The sequence below is a fragment of the Hordeum vulgare genome, chromosome 5H (assembly GCF_904849725.1).
Source record: "Hordeum vulgare subsp. vulgare chromosome 5H, MorexV3_pseudomolecules_assembly, whole genome shotgun sequence".
Lineage (NCBI taxonomy): Eukaryota > Viridiplantae > Streptophyta > Magnoliopsida > Poales > Poaceae > Hordeum > Hordeum vulgare.
Genome location: NC_058522.1, coordinates 419,529,830 through 419,554,390, shown reverse-complemented (window position 1 = coordinate 419,554,390; position 24,561 = coordinate 419,529,830). Strand labels below are relative to the sequence as shown.

At 43.9% G+C, this 24,561-nt stretch overlaps 1 protein-coding gene across 1 annotated transcript; it reads right to left on the bottom strand.

The window, feature by feature from the left end:
* Positions 1-2,802: 2,802 nt before the first annotated feature.
* LOC123397609 lies at positions 2,803-7,782 on the bottom strand. The gene is made up of 7 exons (XM_045092143.1): positions 7,235-7,782; positions 6,025-6,165; positions 5,565-5,930; positions 4,796-5,038; positions 4,140-4,232; positions 3,555-3,755; positions 2,803-3,318 (listed from the first exon to the last, which is right to left on the bottom strand). The coding sequence occupies exons 1-7, from the start codon at positions 7,769-7,771 to the stop codon at positions 3,106-3,108; spliced, it is 1,794 nt and encodes a 597-aa protein (XP_044948078.1). The 5' UTR covers positions 7,772-7,782; the 3' UTR covers positions 2,803-3,105.
* Positions 7,783-24,561: the final 16,779 nt, after the last annotated feature.

The window sequence follows — 24,561 nt, the reverse complement described above, 5'->3', positions numbered from 1 at the left end:
TACTATGTCAAGCATGCTTGATAATTTTCGTGCGAAATGGACCAGTGTTGTTTCATCGGTGAAATAAATAAATTTGGGTGTCACATTATTAATGTTTATGTTTTTTGCACATGACAAAATGCGTAACTTTTCACCTAAAAATTTTCAAGTAGCATTTGAATGTGACAAAGAACACGTAATATTTTTGTTGGGATTTTTTTGACATATCAAAATTCATTTTTCATGGGCACGAGCACATGCTCCCGGAAGCCGAATCGTGTTTCCGCTAATGCTCCTACTATCCATAAAGCTAGAATACATAAATAATAAAAACTAATTGCATGGATCTCTAATGTTAGATAACCCCGTGTAAATTGAATACATGTAAGACTTGTAAATATTTTGCTTCTAATTTTTTTGCAGTCGGCTTTTAACCTAGTGTTTTCCTAGGAAAAAATATAGTTTCGTGAATAAAGTACTGCCCGAGATAGCATTGTGAGTTGGTTTGTGATATTTGACATATGTGTTGGGTTTTTCCTCCAAAGAGAAGGTGATGAAGCAGCACTGTATAGATAAGTATTTCCCTTAGTGAGAACCAAGGTTATCAAACTAATAGAAGTATCACACAATTTCCCGTCCTCAACGCCTACACACAAAAGAGCACACACTTGCAGCGGACACAGGCAAGAGCGCTGTCAATCCCCTTGAACTCGTTACTTGCAAGTAATAAATAGTGCAGTTGAATAGTTTGATAAATATAAATGGAGAATAAAAGAAAGTAAATAAGAACAACAAGGTATTTTGTATTTTTGTATTTATATTTGTGAATAGACCCGGGCGACATAGATTTTGCTAGAGGCTTCTCTCTTGTCGAAAGCATACGATGGATAAACAAACTACTGTTGGGCAATTGCTAGAAAATCGCATAGTTATGCATGTTGGGGAACAATCCATGGGAAACAAAAAAAACTCCTACGCACACATAAGATCTATCTATGGTGATGATCCTCTACGAGAGGAGAGATCGGATCCACATACCCTTGTAGATCGCTAAGCGGAAAGCGTTAAGAAACGCGGTTGATGTAGTCGAACGTCTTCGCGATCCAAATCGCAACCGTCCCACGATTCAGTCACGATCTAGTGCCGAACAGACGGCACCTACGTGTTCAACACACGTGCAGCTCGATGACGATCTCCGCCTTCTTGATCCAGCAACAGGGGCGAAGAAGTAGATGAATTCTCCGATAGCACGACGACGTGGCGGTGGTATTGGAGAAGCTGATCCGGCACGGCTACATCGTACGCTACCGAATCAACCTACGGGGCGTGACGAACTAGTGAAGGGAGAGGGGTTGCGTCATGGCTTGTGGTGCGGCTAGCCTCTCTCCTCTTCACTATATATACGTGGGAAGGAGGGGTGGAGCCCGGGAGGAGTTCCAACGAAGCACCAGCGGCTCCGTGAAGCTCCAATACACCTCCGACGAAGCTCCATTGCAGCCCGAGATGAGCTCCAACGCAGCACGAGTGGCTCCCGCGAAGTTCCATTGCGATACCGATGATGAGATGCAGTAGTGATGTCGGCCGATCTCATCACCGCCATACCTCAGGCGCTCGCAGCACTGCAATTTCCCATCTGTGTGTTGCAGCAACTGATGACAGCAACAACAGCGACTCGCAGCGACGGTAGCCATCGGCCAGGCTGAACAAGAGAGAGAGAGAGGTGACAGGGAAAGACGAGGAGGGAAGGAGAGAGGTAGGAGAAAGAAAAGGGGGACTGGTGCGGGAAAGAAGACGCGTGAAGATAAGATAAGCGAGATGGCGTGGTGATGGGCCTCGATGCGTGGCACACGTGGGACGCGGATGAATTTTTCAGAAAATCATATGGATGATTTGAACACTTTTCCAAGAGAAAAATCCACTTCATAAATCCACAACTCACACACTTTTCCAAGAGAAAAATCCACTTCATAAATCCACAACTCACGGCATGCTTTGTAGTTAACCCAAATCACTTTTATAATTACCTTGTTACCGAATAAAGTTTGACGAACCCTAAGCAAACCAGTCCACATCCTTAGCATGTACCCCCTCAGTCAACTAAAATAAAAAGTGTTTAAATCATGAAAATAATGATCTAAACGTTCTTATATTAGTGAACAGAGGGAGTACCATGATCTGACATCTGTGGATGTAGACACCCATAATGCATATAAGCTATACTGATGACATGAAAAGACAATGCTCTCCCACCATCTGATAAGTGGGTCTATCAAAGTCGGTTCTACTAATGGACGTCCATAACATCGGATAGATATCTCCATATCTATGACCAGGAAACACGTTCATCAACCGATGTGTATGCCAGTCTATGTGTATGAGTTCTCATACATTTTCTGATGATAGATCTACTTAGAGTAATGCCCATATATGTGCAAATTAGGTTTTACAAGCAAATCACATATAAGTACAACTACATTCAGGCACTCCCGCAACCTCTGAGAATGGACCTCGCTATTTACTACTCCCTCTGTACCGAAATATAAACTACAAATATTTCGGTACACAAGGAGTAGAACCTGCTGCAACTTAAACCTCTGAGGATGGACCTTTGTTATTGCTAGAATCAATTTCATAGATGCTTATTGCTGTAGAGATAAAAAATATTATCCAAGGCACACATCATGAACACAATAGTAAAATAAAGACTTTGGTCATGCTCTTAATGATCTCCGGACACATGACCCCCAAAAGGAAGCCCCGGCCTCTGAATGTTTTTTTTTTTGGGTCAGAGAATAAATGCAAGCTAATGCACACCATGCAATATTTGAAGAACACATGGAGGATTTTATTTCAGGGGCATACATTTCATGAAGCCAAAATCATAATCAACGACAACTTTTCAAAGATATGGTTCGAAAGTTCTATCTATGCGATCGAATCCTCTATCCAGGCTCATATTGAAAGCCTGGGTTCAGAAACTGCTACGCTAACTGGCAGAAAACTATCACTGCCTTTTGCTAACCCATGGATACTGCCATCTGTACCAAACATCTATATACAGCATAGTTGGTTTACATAATTTAAGCACCAGATACATAGGCAGCCGCCTATGAATGCCTGCTCATGTCAGCAGCGTGATGGTCGCTTGTACGTGGGGGGTAAGGATGGGCAGTTCTCGTTCATTTTTGCGTACGGCTCTATCGTGTTGTACTCTGGTAGCTCCATCCTGTACTCCCCAAGTATCTGGCAGAAGGGAGGCTTGTCTGCCTCGGTAAGACACCAGCTTGGGAGCCTGGCCCGGTCGTCTTCAAATATCTTGAGCATATATGCATCCCGTATCTGAGGCATAGAGGAATTTAGTAACACGCTCGACACAGGATCAATCAACCAAAAGAAAGCCCTTTCAGAAATTAACATGTGCTACTTCTCAAGCCTTTTTATCCTTTCACAAAATATATCAAGTTCAGACTGAAAGTTCGAAATCGTCACAGATGTAGAAATGATGAACAGAGAAGAATAGCACTTTTTCAATTGCAACTATGAAAGGTAAGGCCGTAAGGGACTTGGGCACTTACAGTGAACTCAGTGACCTGAATTGATTCTGTGAAAGGAGCAAAGACTCCAGCTTCCTTGTACATCGCAAGAATGAAGGAAACACAAGTAGTTGATTTACCATCACTGTATACCCATTCATCTTGTTCAGGGATGGTGAGCAACTGATCGAAAGACATGCCACGCTTTTCAGTTTCAAAAATGATACCCTGAAGGTCCAAACCCTACATAAAATAGACACCATGTAATTGATAACCGGGAACTTCCCGGCAGATAGACGCAGGAACACTATTTACCTATCTTTTAGAAAATAATAATAATGAAAGCTTATTTGAGCAACACAATATTTCAAGGCCAACTAAGCCTCACAGAACTCCCTACCAGAGCACTAACGAAAGGCCCCAAATTTGTGCATCTAAAGGTTAGCTGCAGTAGAGGGCTAGAGGCATGCGTACAGCCAGAGAACTCAACTTGGGTGCCAGAAATGAAATTTAGCAGAAACCACCACATTGCTTACCTGTCAGCTGTAACTACTACAAACTTATAGGACTCTAGACACTACAGCACTGCTCATCAAAGGAAGCCACAATACAGACTAGTTTACAAACCTCAGTCCCAAGTCGTTTGTTAAGGGCTTCATTCCACATGTTCGCAGCATAAAGTGGTTGTAATCTAGTCCACATTGACATAACAGCCATTACCTGAAAACAATAAATAAAAGAAGTTCGCAATTCAAACATTACTGATGATAAACTGTTCAATGCATGAACTAAATTTAAATCAGCTATAGCAACCAATTTACAGCGTATGTTGAGTTTAAAAGGCTAAAGTGCTCGGTAGTTTCAGGACATCGACATTACCAATTCAGTATCCTTTTTCCACCTAACTTCAGGAGATCAAGCGCTTTCTTTGCAGGTTTCCCAGTATGTTTGCTCAGATTTTAACAAGATAATGCTATCTAGCTTTTCTACTTTTAACTAAGAACGTACATTCACTATATGAAACCGCGTGCTTTATCAAGATTTCAAGAAAGAGTGGTATGGGTGTATGAAGTAGGTAAGCTCATGGAATGACTCTCGTGCATAGGAAATAGTTTGATTGGCATTACCATAAAATTATTTCTGATCTGCACAATAAACTTATATAGGCACCAAAAAAATCAACGGGAATGTGTATGAACACTAAGAATGCCAAAACCAAATATGGAAATTGATTCAGATCCAAACAATTGAAATCGAAGCTTTGCAAAGGCCAGAGAGATTACCAGATTAGCATCAAGAGGAGGTGGATAATTATCTCCTATTGTATCAATCCAGCTAAATATCATATTATGATAGCCATATGGCTTTCCGACCATGCTCCGTGCAAAGTCCCATGCGGCACTTTCGTTGAATCTAGAGCGTATATCAGGGTGTAATGGCAAAAGGGCTATCTGAGGATTTGATCCATCCTTCAGTGCCATTTCCCACCATTCATCCCAAGGAACTATAGCGATTATTTCTTCTCCCTGTTATCGAAATCCAGTACAGTCAATATAAAACAAAACTCCACCTTTTTGTACAGGAGTAAGCATACATGGAACACTGTGTGGCAGTTTTTGGCAACAAAAAGTTCTGCTGGTTTTAGTGTTGCAGATACTAAGACGATCAGGCGGCTAAAGCCCAAAAGGACATAAAATTATCCTTGGAATAAGAGAAAAGTAATATAACCAGTGTAAGGCTAATCTAGCAACTAAAGGTTGGCCACCAAAACCATAATTTCACATACTAAAGGTGGTCCGGCATGTATTAAAAAAAAGGATAAGTTTACTGATAAGAAGAACACAAAATAATGGACATGATTAGGGTCAGCATGTTATCAAGTGTAACCAGGAGTATAAATTATATTGATAATAGACATGATTAGGGTGAATATAAGAAAGTACTGTAATTGTCAGCCGCCACAGTACATTATCAACTGATAGCATATGTTACATGGAGAAAATGAAATGAACAACAAAGATTCCATTCATACTATACAGAAAGCTATGTTACCTTTTCATTTTCAAAGCCTGATTCTGCAACCCAGAGATCACCCTTCTCATCTTTCAAGCACACAGCAGTATGCCCAGCAAATGCACCAGTTACCCATTTCTCTAATGTCTCAAACCCACCCCATCGTCCTCGAATCTTTGACAGAGCCAAAAAGTCACCAGATTGTATGTCCTCCTTCATAATATTAGCAACCCAAGGTTGAGAACGTTTCTCAAATGTAGCTCCCATGTGCTTCTCTAAAAAGGCCAAGTTGGAGTTTTGACCCCATCCAGTATTCGAAAACAAGGGCAGGACATCAATCAAAGATAACAAAGTTCCAAGCATCCCAGATGGCATGAGAAAAACAGACACACCATGCTGCTTAACCTGATTAAAACATGGTAATTGAATGGTTTAGAACTTGAAATTAATTTCATGGGGTACTGAATTGTTTAAGATATCTTTTAGAAAGAGAACTCACATATTCCAGCTCTGCTTCTTCCTCCCATGACGTTATCTCCAAAGTGTGCTCTCGAGCCGCAAAATAGTAATCCCATGTTATCCTATATGGTGTTGCAAACACATAAAGATCCATGCACGTCCAGCTTTGGGCAGAAGCAGTCTGCATAACAGGATATGCTATTGTTAAAGGCGGAACCCATGATTAGTCAGATAGTCAGACTGTTAAAAACAGACAAAGTTTACAATCACAAGCTGTCCAGTGCAGATCAAGTCAGTGCAAAGATTATGCTTAAAAAATTACAACTGCGGGAAGGTTAAAGCAAAATATTGGATTGATACACGAAAGTTGGTATACGATACTATTCAGCACCTCCTACATGATAGTTGTGCATTACCACAATCAGCAAGTCAGGGTGAAACAATGGTGGAGAAAGTAAGATCTATATATCTCGAAACAACATTACCATTAGGAATCATCTTCTTCAAATGCATTTCAGTTCCAATTACGAAAGTAAATTCTACAATGATGTTCACAGGCAACATAAAGCCTTTCAGTCCCAAACAAGTTGGGGATAGGCTAGAGTTGAAACCCATAAGATCTCGAAACCAAGAGTCTGTCAGAAATAAATAAAAAAAACAGAATTGGGTGTGATGTTGTGATTCTATTTTGGAACAGACCTCCTACCATATATGACGATGCTACCATTTCAATCCCGTCAATTTACAGTGGGCATCTGAGCAAATTTTAACTCAAATAAACAAAGCCTACTCTGGGAAGTTCACCGGTAGATGAGAGATCTTGATCTCAACAAGAAAAATAGAATTAAGGTAAAACATCGAAGCTAATGCGCGCATTCCATGAAAACAAATGCAAGTTTTGGTCAACAAATCAATCAATAACTTTTCAGAAAGGTTCAGCACGGGGAGAACTAAAATTCCATCACCCCCTACACAATTAGCAAACTCTCATCAGTCATCAGTCATCGGTTCATCACTCCCCGTTTTTATTTACAGTATAACTAAGCAGACTAGAGCAACTCTTCCTAATTTGCACCGAAGCTTCAGTAAGCACCCATATATGGACATACCCCTCAAACGAGTAGCTCCCAGAGGTACCTACTCCGATGCGGAATGAATTAGCAACCACACACCGAAGCAGTCGTGTCGCATAATCCGGCAAAACCCGAGGCGACATAATTCAAGAAGATTTTCAGGTCAGAGGTGCGGACCTTGAGGCGGAGCACGGCGCCGCCGATCTCGGTCCCGTTGCGGTCGCCCGGGGTGAGCTCGATCGCGGCCTCGTTCGCGGCGAAGCAGGAGCCGTTCCAGACGGCGGGGGAGGGGGCGGCCGGGGCCACGGCGGCGACGAAAGAGGGCAGGAGGTCGACGGCGCTATGGAGAGTGTTCATCACGGGCCACGCCACCTGCCGCGGCAGGATCGGGAGGACGTCCCCGGGGCTGAAGGGCAACTTCAGCCCCACCGCCCCGCCCCGCGGCAGCGCCGTGGCCAGCAAGAGCACGAGGAGGAGCCAGAGGCGCGGCAGGGGGCGGGCGCCCCTGCGGGTACGGGACGCCATCGCCGCCGGCCGGCTGGGGAGAAGTGTGCGCCGGCGGTTGGTTCCCTCCCCGTCGAATTTAGCGGTGTTTTCTTTTGTCTGACCTCGTCGAGGAGGCTTGCGCGGTCGGGGAAGGTGCCGTGGAGTGGACGAGGAAGAGTTTGGTCGCGGCGAAGGTTTCCAACTTCCAAGTTCGAAGCGTCTTCCCATCGCTTTTGGATTTTGAGGGGATCTAGTTGGGCTCGAGTTCGGGTCCCACTCGAGAACGATATTATTTAACATTGGATTTTTTTAATTGCATTTTCTTTAAAGGAAGGCTCAAGTCGAGCCCGGCTTTTAATTACCAAAACCGGTCAGAATTTACAGTATCGATCCACTTGCAGGAGTAAAAAAAGAAACAGCTTCCCTCAAAAAAAAAAAAAAGAAACAGCTAAGAGATACATAATGCTCTGCAACAGCTAGCTAGCTTCATACGTACAATCAAAGATGAAGAAGCAAACCAACCTATTGTTGGATGGTTGGAAGGATTGTGGTATCTCCTGTCTATCAGAGTTTAAATACCAGATTTGACATTGATGATTGTATTTTTTTGATTTATTTCAGGTCTTTTGGTGATGTGCGTTCAGTGGAAGGAGATGTTTTCATCGACTACGAAGGCGTGTGTGGCGACTTCGTCAATCTCAAGATGATGTGCCGGCTTAGTCTTTAGAAGGTGCTCATAAGGATAGTGTGTGTGCGTGCTTGCGTGCGTTTATAGGGCTGAGTGTGTGCTCGTGTATGTGAGCGACTTCGATTGTACTCTGCTCAGAAAAAAAATCAAAGATGAAGAAAACTAAAGCCTAATAAAAGCAACTCCAACGTGTCAACCCAAATGGATGACGCTTTTATCCGTTTTTTGTCCATTTGGGTCGACAGCCCGCTCGACGTTCGTCTTGTTTAACATTTGGGTCGACACTGCGTCCAACGTCTGCGATTCATTTTATGTCCGCGCACATATTTAAAAAGGTCCGGAGTCGTAGATCAAGCCAGCGGTCATGCCATTGCCCAAAGTTTATGCCAGCACCATGCCAGCGGTCGACATACAATGCCAACTTCAAAAGAAAAACAACACATTGTTTATGTTGGCGCACTTGCCAGCAGCCGGCACACGTGCCAGTACACAAAAAAGGGCGGGAGTTCGACCACGCCATCGCGGCCGTGATCATGCCGGCACACTTGGCGACATACAAAAAAAAGGATGACGCTCGCCGTCATAGAATAGATCACTCGTCGTCGAACTTGAGCATGTCGGCATGCAACTTCTCGAACCACGACCTCTTCCTTGGCAACACGGTGTTGAGATCCACCTTCGTGATCTCCACTCCCGTCATCTTGCTAGCAAGAGCCACTCCTTTCTCCCTGGTCTTGGCATTGTCGGCCTCGATCTTTAGCATCTTGGCTTGCTTCTCCGCCTCCATCACAAGCATCTTGGCTTGCTTCTCCGCCTCCCTCTCGAGCCTCCTCCTTTGGATCTCCATGAAGGCGTTCATTTGCTCTTCCTTCTCTTGTCGGCGCTTCTCCTCCCTTGATTCCTTCTTGGTCATTATGCCCTCCACGGTTGCCATCAAGGCGATCGATGTCGTATCTCGCTTGTCCTCCTTTTTGGAGTTGGTCTTCCCTCGCAGTTGTGGCTTCTCGCCCTCCCCAACCTCCTCCACGACATTATCCCCCCCACGCGCCATGAGGGCGGCATATTGCGTCTTGAACTTCTCCTCATCTTTGATGATCCTCCAACAATGAGAGAGGTGGAAGGACTTACCTTCGCGTTGGACCTTGAATGTCTCCAAAGCTTGGAATGCCTAGAAATGAATTGCACGCACGGTAAATGGATATGGAAATGGACATGCAAGCATAATTGGAATGAAACAAAGAGGGGTGCATGCATGCATACCATGTCTTGCATGTCGATGCCGCTCACGGGGCATGCCTTGATGCTCTCATAAGTGGCACAAAATTTGTTGCACTCTTATTGGATCACCTTCCATCGCTTCGAAATGGACACCCACCAACGCGTGATTTGCATTTGGTACGGAGGAAACTTCTTGCGTTCATGAAACTCATGATGGATACGAGTTTCTCCTCGGCCGCCGAGTATGCCTTGATCCGTATGCTCTTGCGCTCCGGCTTGACCCCGTCGGCTTGGTTGGCAAGCTCGTCCTCAAACAAAGGCTCTCCGTCGATATCCAACTCATCATCTTCCTTGAGGCCGTAGTCCTACGGAAACTCGTGGTCGAGCGGAAAGCTCTTGCATGAAGGCGGCATGTATGCTAGCTTGATCATAGGTCGACGGCGTGAACGGCCCTCGACCATCCTAGCTTTGGGTCTCTTCGGGGTCGTAGCGAGCTATGACGGCACCGCCAGTGGCCGTTGTATCACCCTCGAAGATGATGTTCTGCATGAAACGGTTGGCCATATCGTCGTCGACGACCGCCGGCATTCTATCGAACAGGTTGCGGTCGTAGGGGAGCATGTCGGCTGGCATCACCCGCGCACGTTTCCTTGGACCACCGTATGACGAGCCACCGGCTAGTAGTGTAGCGTTGAGGCCGATGGGTGCTGACGTAGGCGTGGAAGGCACCACAACGCTCACCTCTAGCGAGCATTCCCCGGAGAGTCGGAAGGCTTGCGGGTAGACGTGGAAGCCGGGAATCAGGTGAGTCATCCACGCGCGGGGCCACTCGGGCAGCACCATCCGAGGAAACGCAGACAAGTCGGTGCTAGCCGCGAACACAACGACATTTACGAGCATGTGCTGGCCAGGGTTTTAACCCTAGGTACAATAGTGCCTCCCTCGTTACCACCGCGATGCGGGCGCAGCGTCCTCCTGCTGCATGGTGGCGGCTATGGACGCGGCGGTCGCTACTTCGTCCCTTGTGTCCGCCGCGTGCCTCCGACGTTTTCTCTTCACTGACTCCATGGCCCGCTCCTCGAGCATCAACTTCTTCTTCTTCTTGGGTCAAGTGGCGGTCTTGCGAGGGGTGTCGGGCTTGCCTTTTCCGGACGGGGTGGTTGTGATGCCAGACGAGGCGAGGGAGGCAAGGCCGGCGGCGATATCGAGGTCGTCGTCCATGGCGAGCGGTCGGGAGCGCGCGTGGGCGGGAGGGTTTTAGGGAAAGTGGAGGGAAATGGCAGAGGCTTTGTCATCGACTGGCGGCTCAGGGGGAGTAGTTGGCGCGCAACGCGTGTCCCCGTCTCATGTCAGCGCCGACGCAAATCAGGCTAAAAAATGGTTTAAAAATGAATCGACATGCGAACGAAAAGTGAACGCACGTCCATTTGAATAGGCGCGTTGGGTCGACTTTTCTGTCCGACGCGATCCAAACGTACACGCATGGATGTAATGGGTCGGGGCGTTCGAGTTTCCCTAACAGCTTGAAGAAAAGAACATGAAGCCCTCAACTGATCGCAGTCCACCGCTCAGGACACCAGGAAGGCCTTGAGGAGACACAACCCGCAAATTGATAGTAAAACATTGTTGGCTCCATGGGGTTGAGCCATTGGATACGAGTACGATCTTCTCGAAAGGAGCTCTGTGCCCCCTCGTCTGGCACGAGGCGCCGGTCCGTCGAAAGATACAAACGCCCCCAAGACACCGCATGCTTCAACCATGCCGACCGCCAAACGCCTACCAACGGAATGGGCTCACCATTGGCCGAGAACTCACCAAAGGCGGCACCTCCATGAACGTGACGACGTTGCTGGTGTGGTTGCCGCCCAATCCATAATGATTTAGGCTTTCACCCGGTTATGAGCAGGGGAGGAAGGGAAAATGGGGAGGGGAGTACCATGACCGTGCCTACAGGTAGGGAATGGCGACCACACTCATCGTCGCCGTCATGGCCGGCTACACCACCCCCAACCCAAGCTTCAAATGTGGCGTCGGCAGCCTAGGACGACCAAAGGCAGACCTAAAAGGGGACCCAAGCATTGGAGGCGAAGACATCAGATCTGGACGAGCGCCTCGGTGACCCCGCGTCCAACAGCCTTCACCCGCTGCCGGCGCGACCATGGCAGTCGGCCAGCACCCGCGGCCTCCGCTGATTGAGGACGGCGTCGCGCCATCACCCGAGGTCGTCGCCTCCGCTCCAGAGTCCCCACATGCTACGGAGCGGATAGATCCTCACTGTCACCTTCCTCGGCGGTCGCGCGGCGTACCGGTGACCCCATTCGATGGTGATGAGTTAGAGGAGAAGGGGAAGGGAGGCCAGCGGCGGGCTATGGTTGGCGCCGCCCGAGTTGCCCGTGCGAGAGCGACGCGGGGGCCAATGGTTTTTTTTCTTCTACGTGTCGACTTCTCCCCTTGGATTGCATTTTCTTGGTAACAAAGGACATCTCAGATCAGGTATTTGTTTTTCAAATTTGTTAATTTTCATCTATCTACATGAGAAGTAATAAACTCTCATCTAACTTTTATGTTATTGACTTCATGTTTATTTTCTCCTTTTTCTATCTGATGGAGTTAGTTAGATGATACACTATCTAAACGCTCTTATATTTTTATGTAGGGTTAGTTAATTAATTTTCATCTAAATGAGAGCTAACCGTACTTCTACTTTTAACTGGAACACACGATTTCATTAGGGAAATGTTACCTTCCGACCGGCGGATGACTCCCGCGTATTCGCTACCTACGTGGCTGTCCGATTAGATTTTAATTATATAGCATGTAACGCTACGCGAGACGATTCATAAATTGCAACACTGGGCATGTTACAAACACACTTTATAAAATAGGTTATGTTACTAACATACAAAGTCCCAACAAGTAGCTAGTGCGTACATAGCTTGATCATCTTTTTGTTGATTTTTCTGCAACATCATTCTTGTTGCAAAAATTCTTTCGCAACATTACCTATGTTACAAGAATATGAAAAACAAATAAAAAATTATTATAACGGACTGCAAATATTTTTCTGCAACATGATCTTTCTTGCAAAAATAACACTTAAGATTATAACGTCTCACGCTAAAAATGCTTTGGATGATTTTGCAACAAAGCCGCTGTTGCGGAGTGAACACCGTTTGGGAGCTTGTTACAATTTACGACGCAAAAGTTTGGGAGATCCGCTTTTGCAACATCAACTCTGTTAAAAAAATTGTAACACAATCTTTTTTGCAAAAAAAAAAAATCTATGACAAGAATTCTGTTGGAGAAAAAATTCCACAACACAACATATGTTGCAAAAAATATAATCTACAACATAATCTTTGTTGCAAATGTTTCTGCAACAAGATCTTTGTTGCAAAGTGGTGGAGACATTGAGCGATTTAATTGTGCCGCATCCAACTACTGACACGGTGACAGGTCTTTTTAAAAGATCCGTCGGCCGACGCATAGTTGCCCCCATTTCATTAACCAGTAGGTTCAGCGAGATCACATTCCACCAGGACAAAACATCATTTTACACATTCCAACCACACATTATGTGTTTGCTCTTAACATGACTTTGTTTTTGAATCCCAATGTGATATATATATATATATATATATATATATATATATATATATATATATATATATATATTAGAGGCATTATAACTTCAAAAGAAAATAAAAATAATGGGCTTATGGGTTATGAAAGTGGTTAGATGAATCATGACACACCTACAAAACTTTGGCATGCCACATGGCGTGTTAACTGATGACATGTAAGCTATATTTTACAACAACAAAAAACTTCAAGGTATATATTCCAATATGATGGCCACTGATACTTGTGATCTGCATTGGGTTTTTCATGAAGAGGAACGGGTGATGCAACATAATATAGGTAAGTATTCCCTCCAGTAGAGAACCAAGGTTTATTGAACCAATAGGAGTAACAACCAACCCCCGTCTTCAGCGACTGCACACAAGGGAAACAAACACTTGCACCCAACACTGGCAAGAGGATTGTCAATCCCCTTGTCTCGTTATTTCCAAGCAAGTAAGTAGTGTGATTGGAAGTTGCAAAGTGAAAAGTAAATGAAGACAACGAGGAAATAGTAGTGTTTGTAAACTTGTAAGTGAATAGACCCGGGGCCATAGTTTTCTCTAGTGGCGTCTTTCATGAAAGCAAGCATACAGTGGGTAAACAAATTACTGTTGAGCAATTGATAGAAAAACATATAGTTATGTGATATTCACAGCAATGATCATGTGTATATGGGCATCACGTCCATAAGAAAATAGGCCGACTCCTGCGTGCACCTATTACTATTACTCCACTCATCAACCGCTATCCAACATGCATCTAGAGTATTAAGTAAAACAAAGTAATGCATGGAGAATGATGACATGATGTAATATGAACATAAGGATCATAAGGATCATATTTAGAATTCAGAGAAGAATCAAATATTTATCATGAATAATATGAACATAAACCCACAATTCATCGGATCCCAACAAATGCACCGCGCAAAAGAATTACATCGGATAGATCAAAGCGAAGGTGCGATGATCATTGTATTGAATATCAAGAGAGAGAGATAGCCATATAGGTACTAACTATCGACCCGTAGGTCTGTGGTGAGCTACTCACACATCACCATGGGAGCGACAAGGATGATGTAGAGGCCCTCCATGGTCGATGCCCCCTCTGGCAGGGCATCGGAAAAGGGCTCCAAATGGGCACGTGGAGGAACAGAGACTTGCAATGCCAGAAAAAGTGTTTCGGGAGGATCCCTAGGGTTTTTGGGATATATGTGAATTTATAGGACGAAAAGGTACGACGGGACGCAACCGAGGGGAGCACAAGGCAACAAGGCGTGCCCTAGGCCCTGGTCGCGCCATGTTGGGTCGTGCGTTCCTCGTGCAGCTTCTGGCCTCCTCCCAAAGCTTCCTGGTCTTTTTTTGATCCATAAAAAATCACCAAAAAGTTTCATGGCAATTGGACTTCGTTTGGTACTATAAACCCGAAAAGCCAAAAACAAGCAGAACACATGAACTGGCACACACACTGGGTCAATAGGTTAGTGCTCAAAATAGTATTAATTATTAAGTAAACCCCGAAAAGTATCCTAGAATGATAATATAATAGCATTGAACAATAAAAAATTATAGATACATTGGAGACGTATCAGCATCCCCAAGCTTAATTTCTGCTCATCCTGGAGTAGTTAAATTATAAAAACATATTTTTTGATGTGACATGCTACCCAACACGTAATATATTGAAGGTTTGATCATTGAGAAACGATGAATTAATAAATATCAACATAGTAATACTTATAAACATAAGCAATATAATCACCAGGTTTCAAAGCATACGATCCTCAAATAATGTTCACCCACTATTCATTTTATCATAAAGATATAGCATGGCTCCATCCTCACCATATAAATACAAGTGTTAAGCACCACGGTGTCAAGTCAGACAATTGGATTGTACTTTTTAACGCGCATCAGCTTTTTATTACTTGCGCAATATGTGAGTGTGAACCATGGATATAGCATAAAGGTGGAATAAAATATGGTGCTCGGTTTCGACGGGGTGAAAGTGGAGAAGAAAGTATCGCATCAACTAGGCGTATCAACGGGCTATGGAGATGCACATCAATAGATATCAATGCGAGGAGTAGGGATTGCCATGCAAGGGGTGCACTAGAGCTATAAGTGTATGAAAGCTGAACTGAAGCTAAGTGGGTGTGCATCTAACTTTCTTGCTCGTGAAGACCTCGGGCCCGTTGATGACCCACAAGTGTAGGGGATCTATCGTAGTCCTTTCGATAAGTAAGAGTGTCGAACCCAACGAGGAGCAGAAGGATCTGACAAGTGGTTTTCAGCAAGATATTCTCTGCAAGCACTGAAATTATCGGTAACAAATAGTTGTGTGATAAGATGATTCATAGCAAGTAGCAAGTAACAAGTAGCAATAGTAACAAAGGTGCAGCAAAGTGGCCCAATCCCTTTTGTAGCAAGGGACAAGCCCGGACAAACTCTTATAGGAGGTAAAGCGCTCCCGAGGACACATGGGAATTTCTGTCAAGCTAGTTTTCATCATGTTCATATGATTCGCGTTCGGTACTTTGATAGTTTGATATGTGGGTGACCGGTGCTTGGGTGATACCCTTACTTGGACAAACATACCACTTATGATTAACCCCTCTCGCAAGCATCTGCAACTACGAAATAAGAATTAAGACAAATTCTAACTATAGCATTAAACTAGTGGATCCAAATCAGCCCCTTACGAAGCAACGCATAAACTAGGGTTTAAGCTTCTGTCACTCTAGCAACCCATCATCTACTTACTACTTCCCAATGCCTTCCTCTAAGCCCAAATAATGGTGAAGTGTTATGTAGTCGACGTTCACATAACACCACTAGAGGAAAAACAACATCCAACGCATCAAAATATCGAATGAATGCCAAATTCACATGACTACTTATAGCATGACTTATCACATGTCCTCAGGAACAAAAGTAACTACTCACAAAGCATAACTATATTCATGACCAGAGAGGTATTGAATAACATCAAGGATCTGAACATATAATCTTCCATCGAGTAATCCAACTAGCATCAACTACAAAGAGTAATTAACACTACTAGCAACCTTACAAGTACCAATCGGAGTCGCGAGACAGAGATTGGTTACAAGAGATGAACTAGGGTTTGGAGATGAGATGGTGCTGATGAAGATGTTGATGGTGATGAGTCCCCTCCGATGAGAGGAGTGTTGGTGATGACGATGGCAACGATTTCCCCCTCCGGGAGGGAAGTTTCCCCGGCAGGACGACCCTGCCGGAGCTCTAGATTGGTTCTGCTCAAGTTCCGCCTCGTGGCGGCGGCGAATCCTCCCGAAAGCCTCCTCTTGATTTTTTCTGGAACGAAACCCTCCTTATAGCAAAAGAGGGGGTCCAGAGGGCCAACTGGGAGCCCACAAGCCCCTAGGCGCGGCCAGGGGGGTAGGTCGCGCCTAGCAGGCTTGTGGCCTCCTGGTGGCTCCCGTGTGGTACTTCTTCCGCCCGGTATTTTTTATAAATTCCAAAATAAATCCTTGTTTATTTTCACGGCTTTTGGAGTTGCGCAGAATAGGTATCTCAAACTTGCCCCTTTTTCAGGCCAGAATTCCAACTGCCGACATTCTCCCTCTTCATGTAAACCTTGCAAAATAACAGAGAAAAGGCATAAGTATTATACCATGAAGTGTAATAACAACCCATAAAGCAATAAATATCAACATAAAAGCATGATGCAAAATGGACGTATCAACTCCCCCAAGCTTAGACTGTGCATGTCCTCAAGCGGAAACCGAGATCAATAAATATGCCCACATGTTTAGAGAGAGAGGTGTCGACTAAACAATATATGGACATGCAGGCATCATGATCATAATTAGAACAACAATATCATCATATAATCTCTCATGCTAAAGTGACAATTTCTTCCCAAAGTAAAGTATGGATCAAGAACCTTATTGAGAATTAACAACCAATAGCCTTTAGTCATTGAAGCAATTGCAATTTATCATAACATCGGAAAGAGTCAATGTAACATCCCAATTTTCTTAAATTCGGATGTTAATAGATCATTCATGTGCATCTCATATTTTTATGCATTATTGTGTTCTTCTGAAAATTCTATTCATTATGTGACTGCGGGCAATTTATTGGAGTGGAGATAATATGACTTCTCCTCCGTCGAATTAAAGTGCATAATGTTTCGAATATTATTTGAAGTCACCAATTTGGTTTTGCAAATTTTCTAAACTCCGAATTATTTTTAGTTGAGTTTTTCAATCTCGTTGTGTGACCTATTGCATAAAGCTATTTTCAAAAGTTTGCATTAGGTGGAACTAGGGTTCCCATAGATATATTATATGTATATGTATATATATATATATATTATATATATATATATTAGTTGTATATAATATTATGTTTTTTTCCTAAGTATTCTAGTGTACATATATATTAGTACATATTTTCTAGTATTTGTTAGCTAGGAATTATATTTTATTTTTTTATATTTTTTTTTGCTGCTGTTTGTTCTTTTTCAAAAAAAAAAGGGAACCGGCCAGGCCGAGCCAAAGGGCTCAGCCCAGCCATGCACCGAGGCATGCACCACATACCCATGAGCAGCGCCCGAGATTTCCTAGGATCAAATCCCATCCCCTGCCCGAGCCTTTCTTCCCCACGTCTCTTTTTTCCTTCCTCTCTCTCCTCTCCTCTCTTTCCTTCTTTCTCTATACCGAGACTAACTCTCCCAGCCCGCGATTTCCCTACAGCTCCTTCCTCGCTCTCCTCCCTTAACTCTCCTTCCCCCTCTCCTGCCTTGCCTTCCCTCTCTCCTGCCGAAGCCCCACCGCGACCAAAGCTTCCTCCCTCCTCTTTCCTTCCTCAGCAGACCGAACCGACCTCTCCTCCCTGCCAGCGATTCCTTCCCCGTTTCTCTCTCTCCTTTCCATAGCCACCTCCCCCAAGGCCTATATAAGTCCCACCCCCCGGAGACCCCGTTCCCAACCCTAGGACCGCCGCCACGTTCCCCCGCCGCCCTAGCCGCCGCCACGAGCAGCAGCAGCAGCAGCCCGAAGCTGCTGCACTTCGGCTCCCCCCTGGGAAGCAACCCCCCGAGCTCTCTCTCTCCACCGCCGCCTCCCCCCGCGGAGGAGGACCCCGCCGCCGACTCCCTGAAGCCCCACCGCCCCGGAGCTACCCCCTCTCCCTCGCCGGCCAGCCCCTCGCCGGTGCAACACCACTGCCAGCAGGTAGTCTCCCTCTCCCTCTCGTTATTTCTTGTATACTTTTCCTTAGCCGTTAGATATTAGATGTAAGGCCCAGATTAAATCACCGCATACCCTTTCGGTTTATCCTAGAAAACCAGTAGGTTCTTTTAGTCACTTATGAATTAACCAGCAGACTTGCTAGTCTTCGGCCGTTTGCCCGTAACTTTGAAACAAGCAGCCCTGCAACCAGTAGCATCTTGCCACGTATACCCTCTCTTTTAGCACTAGCAGTTTTAACTTTTCTATCTATATTACAAAAACAGAAACTTTCAATTTTGTTTTGGCCATAACGTTTTATCCCTAAGTCCAATGACATTGATTCCTTTTCCAGTAGCTCACAAATTTCCTGTAGTTTTTAAAAACATATAATTTGTCTGTGTTTGAAATTTCTAAATATAAGTTAGAGCAGATTTAGTATAAAAACTGTTTTGCCTATTCCAGGAGTTTAAAAATGATTTTTAATTGATTCTTTTTGCTACTGTTTTCTAGTGATAAAATCTTACTGTGGTAGAAGTTTCAGAATTTTTAAAGTATTTTTACTGGTGTTTTCAACAGAAACAAGTTTCTGCCATACCGGCGCGCGATAAATTCTTTTGCGTAGTCTTTTGCAAATCATTGCATGTGATGTTATTTTTACTTGTGGCATGATTGAATTGCTTATGGTGTGCTTTGTGTTTGTATCGGTAGATCATCCGGAGTGCGAAGCGTGTTACTTAGAGACGCTCGAGCAGGACAACTATCGTCAAGGCAAGTCATCTTTGATCATGTTATTTTACCTATGTTTTCAATGCATGGTAGATCACCTTCTTTGCCCAATTTGCATGCTGCCTAGGTACTTGGAAACTTTAGCATAAGATGTAGTATCATGTGGTAGGAACACAACAACCCCGACACTTGGCCCCGTGACGACAATGTTATATTTGCTATGCTTGAGTAGACGGGTTATTGGTTGAGTGTATACCACGAGTGATGCAAGGTTGATATAATAATCAAGACCGGACTAAGACAAGATTTTCAAGACCTCGGACGAAATGCAACTCTGGGTGAAGGACGGTTGATCGGCTCCCTGGAAAACCCAGTGGATGCCCGGGATGCTGGAGAGGCCATGTCATCCTGCGGAAAGCTTCACCCAGGCTCGAAGAGACGGACGGAGACTTCAAGACTCAAGGCTTACCTGCACAGCCACAAGTCATTATGGGCTCTGGCTTGGTTGGACAACGCGGCGACTCTGGACAGGCGGTGCTAGCAGATGTAGACGAACGGTAGGAATGGATGGGCACCGACAGGGATTCAGAGGGACCCGTTGAAAGACCATGTTTTGATCATCCGGCCTTCAAACACCTTGAAGTGCGAGGACAAACCCGGAGGCGATCAAATCTTGTGGGGAACGTGTGCAAAACTCTGCAGAGTACCCAACCTAATCGATTAGCCGTGTCCACGGTCATGGACAACTTGAGCCGAAGGCATTGAATTTCCCCTGAACTCTCGACACAACTTAATAATGATGTGGGTGTTAACAACTATTCGGGTACGAGAATTGGTTGGCGGAACCATCTCGTTAACTACAAACATTGTAGTAATATTTTGCTTTCAACCCCTTTTGTTTTAGGATAAAACTGGCTTTATGCAAAACTAGCTCCACCGGCCAAATATGCATGTAGAGATAGATGATTATTATTTTACCCCCCTCTCTTTGATGATTTGCCGGCATATTCAATATGCTGACCTACACGGCTGCAACGTATCATGTTGCAGAGTACTTTTCCGACCAGGAGTGAGGCTACGATCTACGCTCAGCGACATGCCCTTGGAGTCGGATGGACTCGTCTACCTGATGCTTCCGCTTAGTCTTCGTTAGATAATCTCATGAGATGGCCTTCAACCACTTTATTGTACTCCTTTATTGTAATAAAGTACTCTTTATGAGATTTCGATTAATAAAGCTGTGTGATTGCACTCTTGAATATATACATTATGTACTGTGTGTGTACCAGCATGATCTTGGGATGGTACGGAAACACCAGAGGCTTGACTCGTCTTGAGTCGGGTCGCTACAGTCAAATAAGAGCTTGTAAAGAAAATCCACATACTCAATCATCCTTTTTTCCTCTACCATTGCTACAACTCACGTGGTACTCATGAGATCAAAGTTTCAGTCGGACACAGAGAAAGATAGGGGCTTATAGTTTTGCCTCGCAACTATTTACCTCAAGGGTAATGTCAACAATAATAATTCATGAATACTTACTTCCAAGTTGACATATGAATATAGATCGTTCCCTAGCATATGACGTTAGCCAAGATAAAGGCGAAATTAGGAATTGGTGTAGATCACCATGACTCTTTCAAGGGCAAAAAGTAAAGGTACAAGATAGGCCCTTCGCAGAAGGAAGCAGAGGTTGTCATGCGATTTTGAGGTTTGGATGTGTGTCCTCTTAGTGTGAAGGAATGTCACTTTATATTGCCTCCTGTGATAAAGAACTTTATTATGCAGTCTATCGCTTTTATGTCTTCCTCATCACAGGTTCGTACAAATATTATTTTCCACACAATAATAGATCATACATATTTAGAGAGCAATTTTTATTGCTTGCACCGATGACAACTTATTTGAGGGATCTTATTCAATCCATAGGTAGGTATGGTGGACTCTCATCGCAAAAATGGGTTGAAGGTTTATGGATGCACAAGTAGTATCTCTACTTGGTGCGGGAGTTTTGGTTGATATGGGGTGGAAGCAATCTTCACATGCTAAGGGATCTCTAGTCATATAATCATTGTTCGGAACCAAGCAAACATAATTCATTATGTTGTCTTCCTTGTCCAACATCTACTTCTAAGCATGCAATAGTTTAGTGAGTGTTCACAATCATAGATGGTGTCAAAGATGATATATTTATATGTGAACCTCTCTTTATTTATTACTTCCTATTAATTGCAGCAATGACAAAGGTCTATGTTTGTTCACCCACAACAAGTTTCAATCATCATTCTTTTTATATGTGGAGTCATCACTTCCCATAAGATCATTACATGATCTTTCATGCTTTTGTTCTTTTATCATTCTTTTCTTTTGATCATGGCATGAAGCAAGGCCTTTAACTAAAACACTCTTTATTATATGACTCACGAACTCGAATACATCGGGGGTGACACAAAACAAAACTCAAGCCTAAAACACTAAGAAATTTATTCTACTAGAGAAAGATAAAACCAAAAAGGATCGAACTAAAAAAAGGTAAAGGCAAAAGATGTGATGGTGATACGATACCGGGGCAACTCCCCCAAGCTTGGCACAAGCCAAGGGGATTGCCCATACCCGTGCTTAGTTGTCTTCCTTTGGAGGTGATGGTGGTGGAGTTCTTGCAACCTGGGTTTGATCCTCCGTTTTCCAAGGCATAGGTGCTCGTTCATGGAAATATGATCGAGTCTCCGGAATCCTCAAATCTGCAGCCAACCGTATTGATTTAAATCTATACTCATACTCACAGTTTTGGTTCTGCAGGTCATAGATCTGGGCTTGGAGGTGATCAATTCTGTCATAGAGCCTGGAGAGGTGCTTCCCGATGTCATTGGCATCGATCTTGTGCTTGTTGGTGAACTCCGTGATCATCATGTGGTTGGCGTTGAGTCTGTGTTCCACCATCCCTTGGCACTTGAAGACTTGCTGCTCCATTGCTTCGAGCCTCGCCTCCACGCTTCCGGTCTTCTTGGGCCCCTCAACATCACGGATGTGCAGCACCCCCTCACGCATCTCGATAGATTGAGGGTGTAGCAACACTCCTGCGAGGTACGGATTGATGACCTTCTCGAAGATCTTGTCCTTCGGAGCTTTTGGGGACGCCATAGCAATCTAGATCTGTGTGCACAACAGCTCGAAACGAAAACACAGGAAAATTGCGTGATACGAGGGTCAGACCTTTCGGGAGAATATATAATGATTTTTTTCCGACCAGAAGGAGTACTCCGCAAGAAAACAGAGTCCGGGAGGCACACGAGGTGGTCACAAGCCCCCGAGGCGCGGCCAGGGGGGTGGCCCACGCGTGGCAGGCTTGTCGCCTCCTCGTGCGCTTTCCTGACTACTTTAAATTTTTCTATTTTTTCTAAAAATTCCAAAACAGAGAAAAATTCCTACTGGAAAAGTTTTGGAGTCAGGTTACTTACCGAATCACATACCTCTTCGTTTTCGGAGTCTGAAACAGGCTAATAAATATCCCTTATGTACTCCTCCGGAGTTATGGTATTGATAATATTGCTTTCAACATTTATCGGAGTACCTGAGATATAGTGCTTGATTCTTTGCCCATTTACCACTCTTGGAAAATTACCTTCCGTGTTGTTGATCTTGATGGCACCGGAATGATATACTTCCTCAACAATGTAAGGACCTTCCCATTTAGAGAGAAGCTTGCCTGCAAAAAATCTTAAATGAGAATTGTATTGCAAGACATAATCACCTACATTGAACTCATGTTTCTGTATCCTTTTATCATGCCACCTCTTAACCTTTTCTTTAAACAACTTGGCATTTTCATATGCCTGAGCTCTCCATTCATCAAGCGAGCTAATATCAAATAACCTCTTCCCACCAGCAAGTTTGAAATCAAAGTTGAGCTCTTTGATTGCCCAATAAGCCTTATGCTCTAGCTCAAGAGGTAAATGACATGCTTTACCATAAACCATTTTGTACGGAGACATGACCATGGGATTCTTATAAGCAGTTCTATAAGACCACAGTGCATCATCGAGCTTCTTAGACCAATTTTTTCTAGACCTATTGACAGTCTTTTGCAGAATTAGTTTAATCTCTCTATTGCTTATCTCTACTTGACCGCTGGACTAATGATGATAGGGAGATGCAATTCTATGATTGACATCATACTTAGCAAGCGTTTTACGGAAAGCACCGTGAATAAAATGTGAACCACCATCGGTCATTAGATATCTAGGGACTCCAAATCTAGGGAAAATAACTTGTTTAAGCATCCTGATAGAAGTGTTGTGATCAGCAGTACTAGTTGGGATAGCTTCTACCCACTTAGTAACGTAATCAACAACAACTAGGATATGAGTATACCCGTTGGATTTTGGAAAAGGTCCCATATAATCAAAACGCCAAACATCAAATGGTTCAATGACAAGTGAATAATTCATAGGCATTTCCTGACGTTTACCGATATTACCTATTCTTTGACATTCGTCACAAGACAAGACAAACTTACGGGCCTCCTTGAAGAGAGTGGGCCAATAGAAACCTGATTGCAATACCTTGTGTGCAGTTCTATCTCCCGCATGGTGTCCTCCGTAAGCCTCGGAGTGACACTTCTGTAGGATCTGTCCCTGTTCATGTTCAGGTACACAACGTCTAATAACACCATCTACTCCTTCCTTATAAAGGTGAGGATCATCCCAAAAGTAATGTCTCAAATCAAAGAAGAATTTCTTCTTTTGCTGGTATGTGAAACTAGCTGGTATATATTTGGCAACGATATAATTCGCATAATCATCATACCACGGTGTACTACGTGAAGTATTGATGACATTCAGTTGCTCATCAGGAAAGCTATCATCAATAGGTTGTGGGTCATCAAGAACATTCTCCAACCTAGACAAGTTATCTGCTACTGGGTTCTGAGCACCCTTCCTATCAACAACATGCAAATCAAATTCTTGTAGCAAGAGAACCCATCTGATAAGTCTAGGTTTAGCATCTTTCTTTTCCATGAGGTACTTAATAGCAGCGTGATCAGTGTGAATAGTGACTTTGGAATCAACTATGTAAGATCTGAACTTTTTAGATGCAAACACGAGTGCTAAAAATTCCTTTTCAGTAGTAGCATAGTTTCTTTGGGCACTGTCTAGAGTTCTACTAGCATAGTGAATAACATTCAACTTCTTATCAATTCTTTGTCCTAGAACAACACCAACAACATAATCACTAGCATCACACATGATTTTAAAAGGTAAGTTCCAATCAGGTGGTTGAACAATAGGCACAGTTATCAAGGCCTTCTTAAGTATTTCGAAGGCTTCCTCACAATCATCGTCAAAAACAAAAGGAATATCATTTTGCAAGAGATTGGTAAGAGGCCTAGAAATCTTAGAGAAGTCTTTAATGAACCTCCTATAGAAACTAGCATGACCAAGGAAACTTCTTATAGCTTTGATATCTGTGGGGCATGGCATTTTCTCGATCGCATCAACCTTAGCCTTATCGACTTCAATACCTCTTTCAGAAATTTGATGTCC

Excerpts from the sequence above, each read along its gene's own strand:
- LOC123397609 (XM_045092143.1), bottom strand. The coding sequence starts at position 7,771 with ATGGGAAGACGCTTCGAACTTGGAAGTTGGAAACCTTCGCCGCGACCA. Across the intron at positions 4,233-4,795 it reads CTCCTCTTGATGCTAATCTG|GTAATGGCTGTTATGTCAAT; the intron begins GTAATCTCTCTG and ends TATTGTTTTCAG. Across the intron at positions 3,319-3,554 it reads TTCAGGTCACTGAGTTCACT|ATACGGGATGCATATATGCT; the intron begins GTAAGTGCCCAA and ends TCTATGCCTCAG.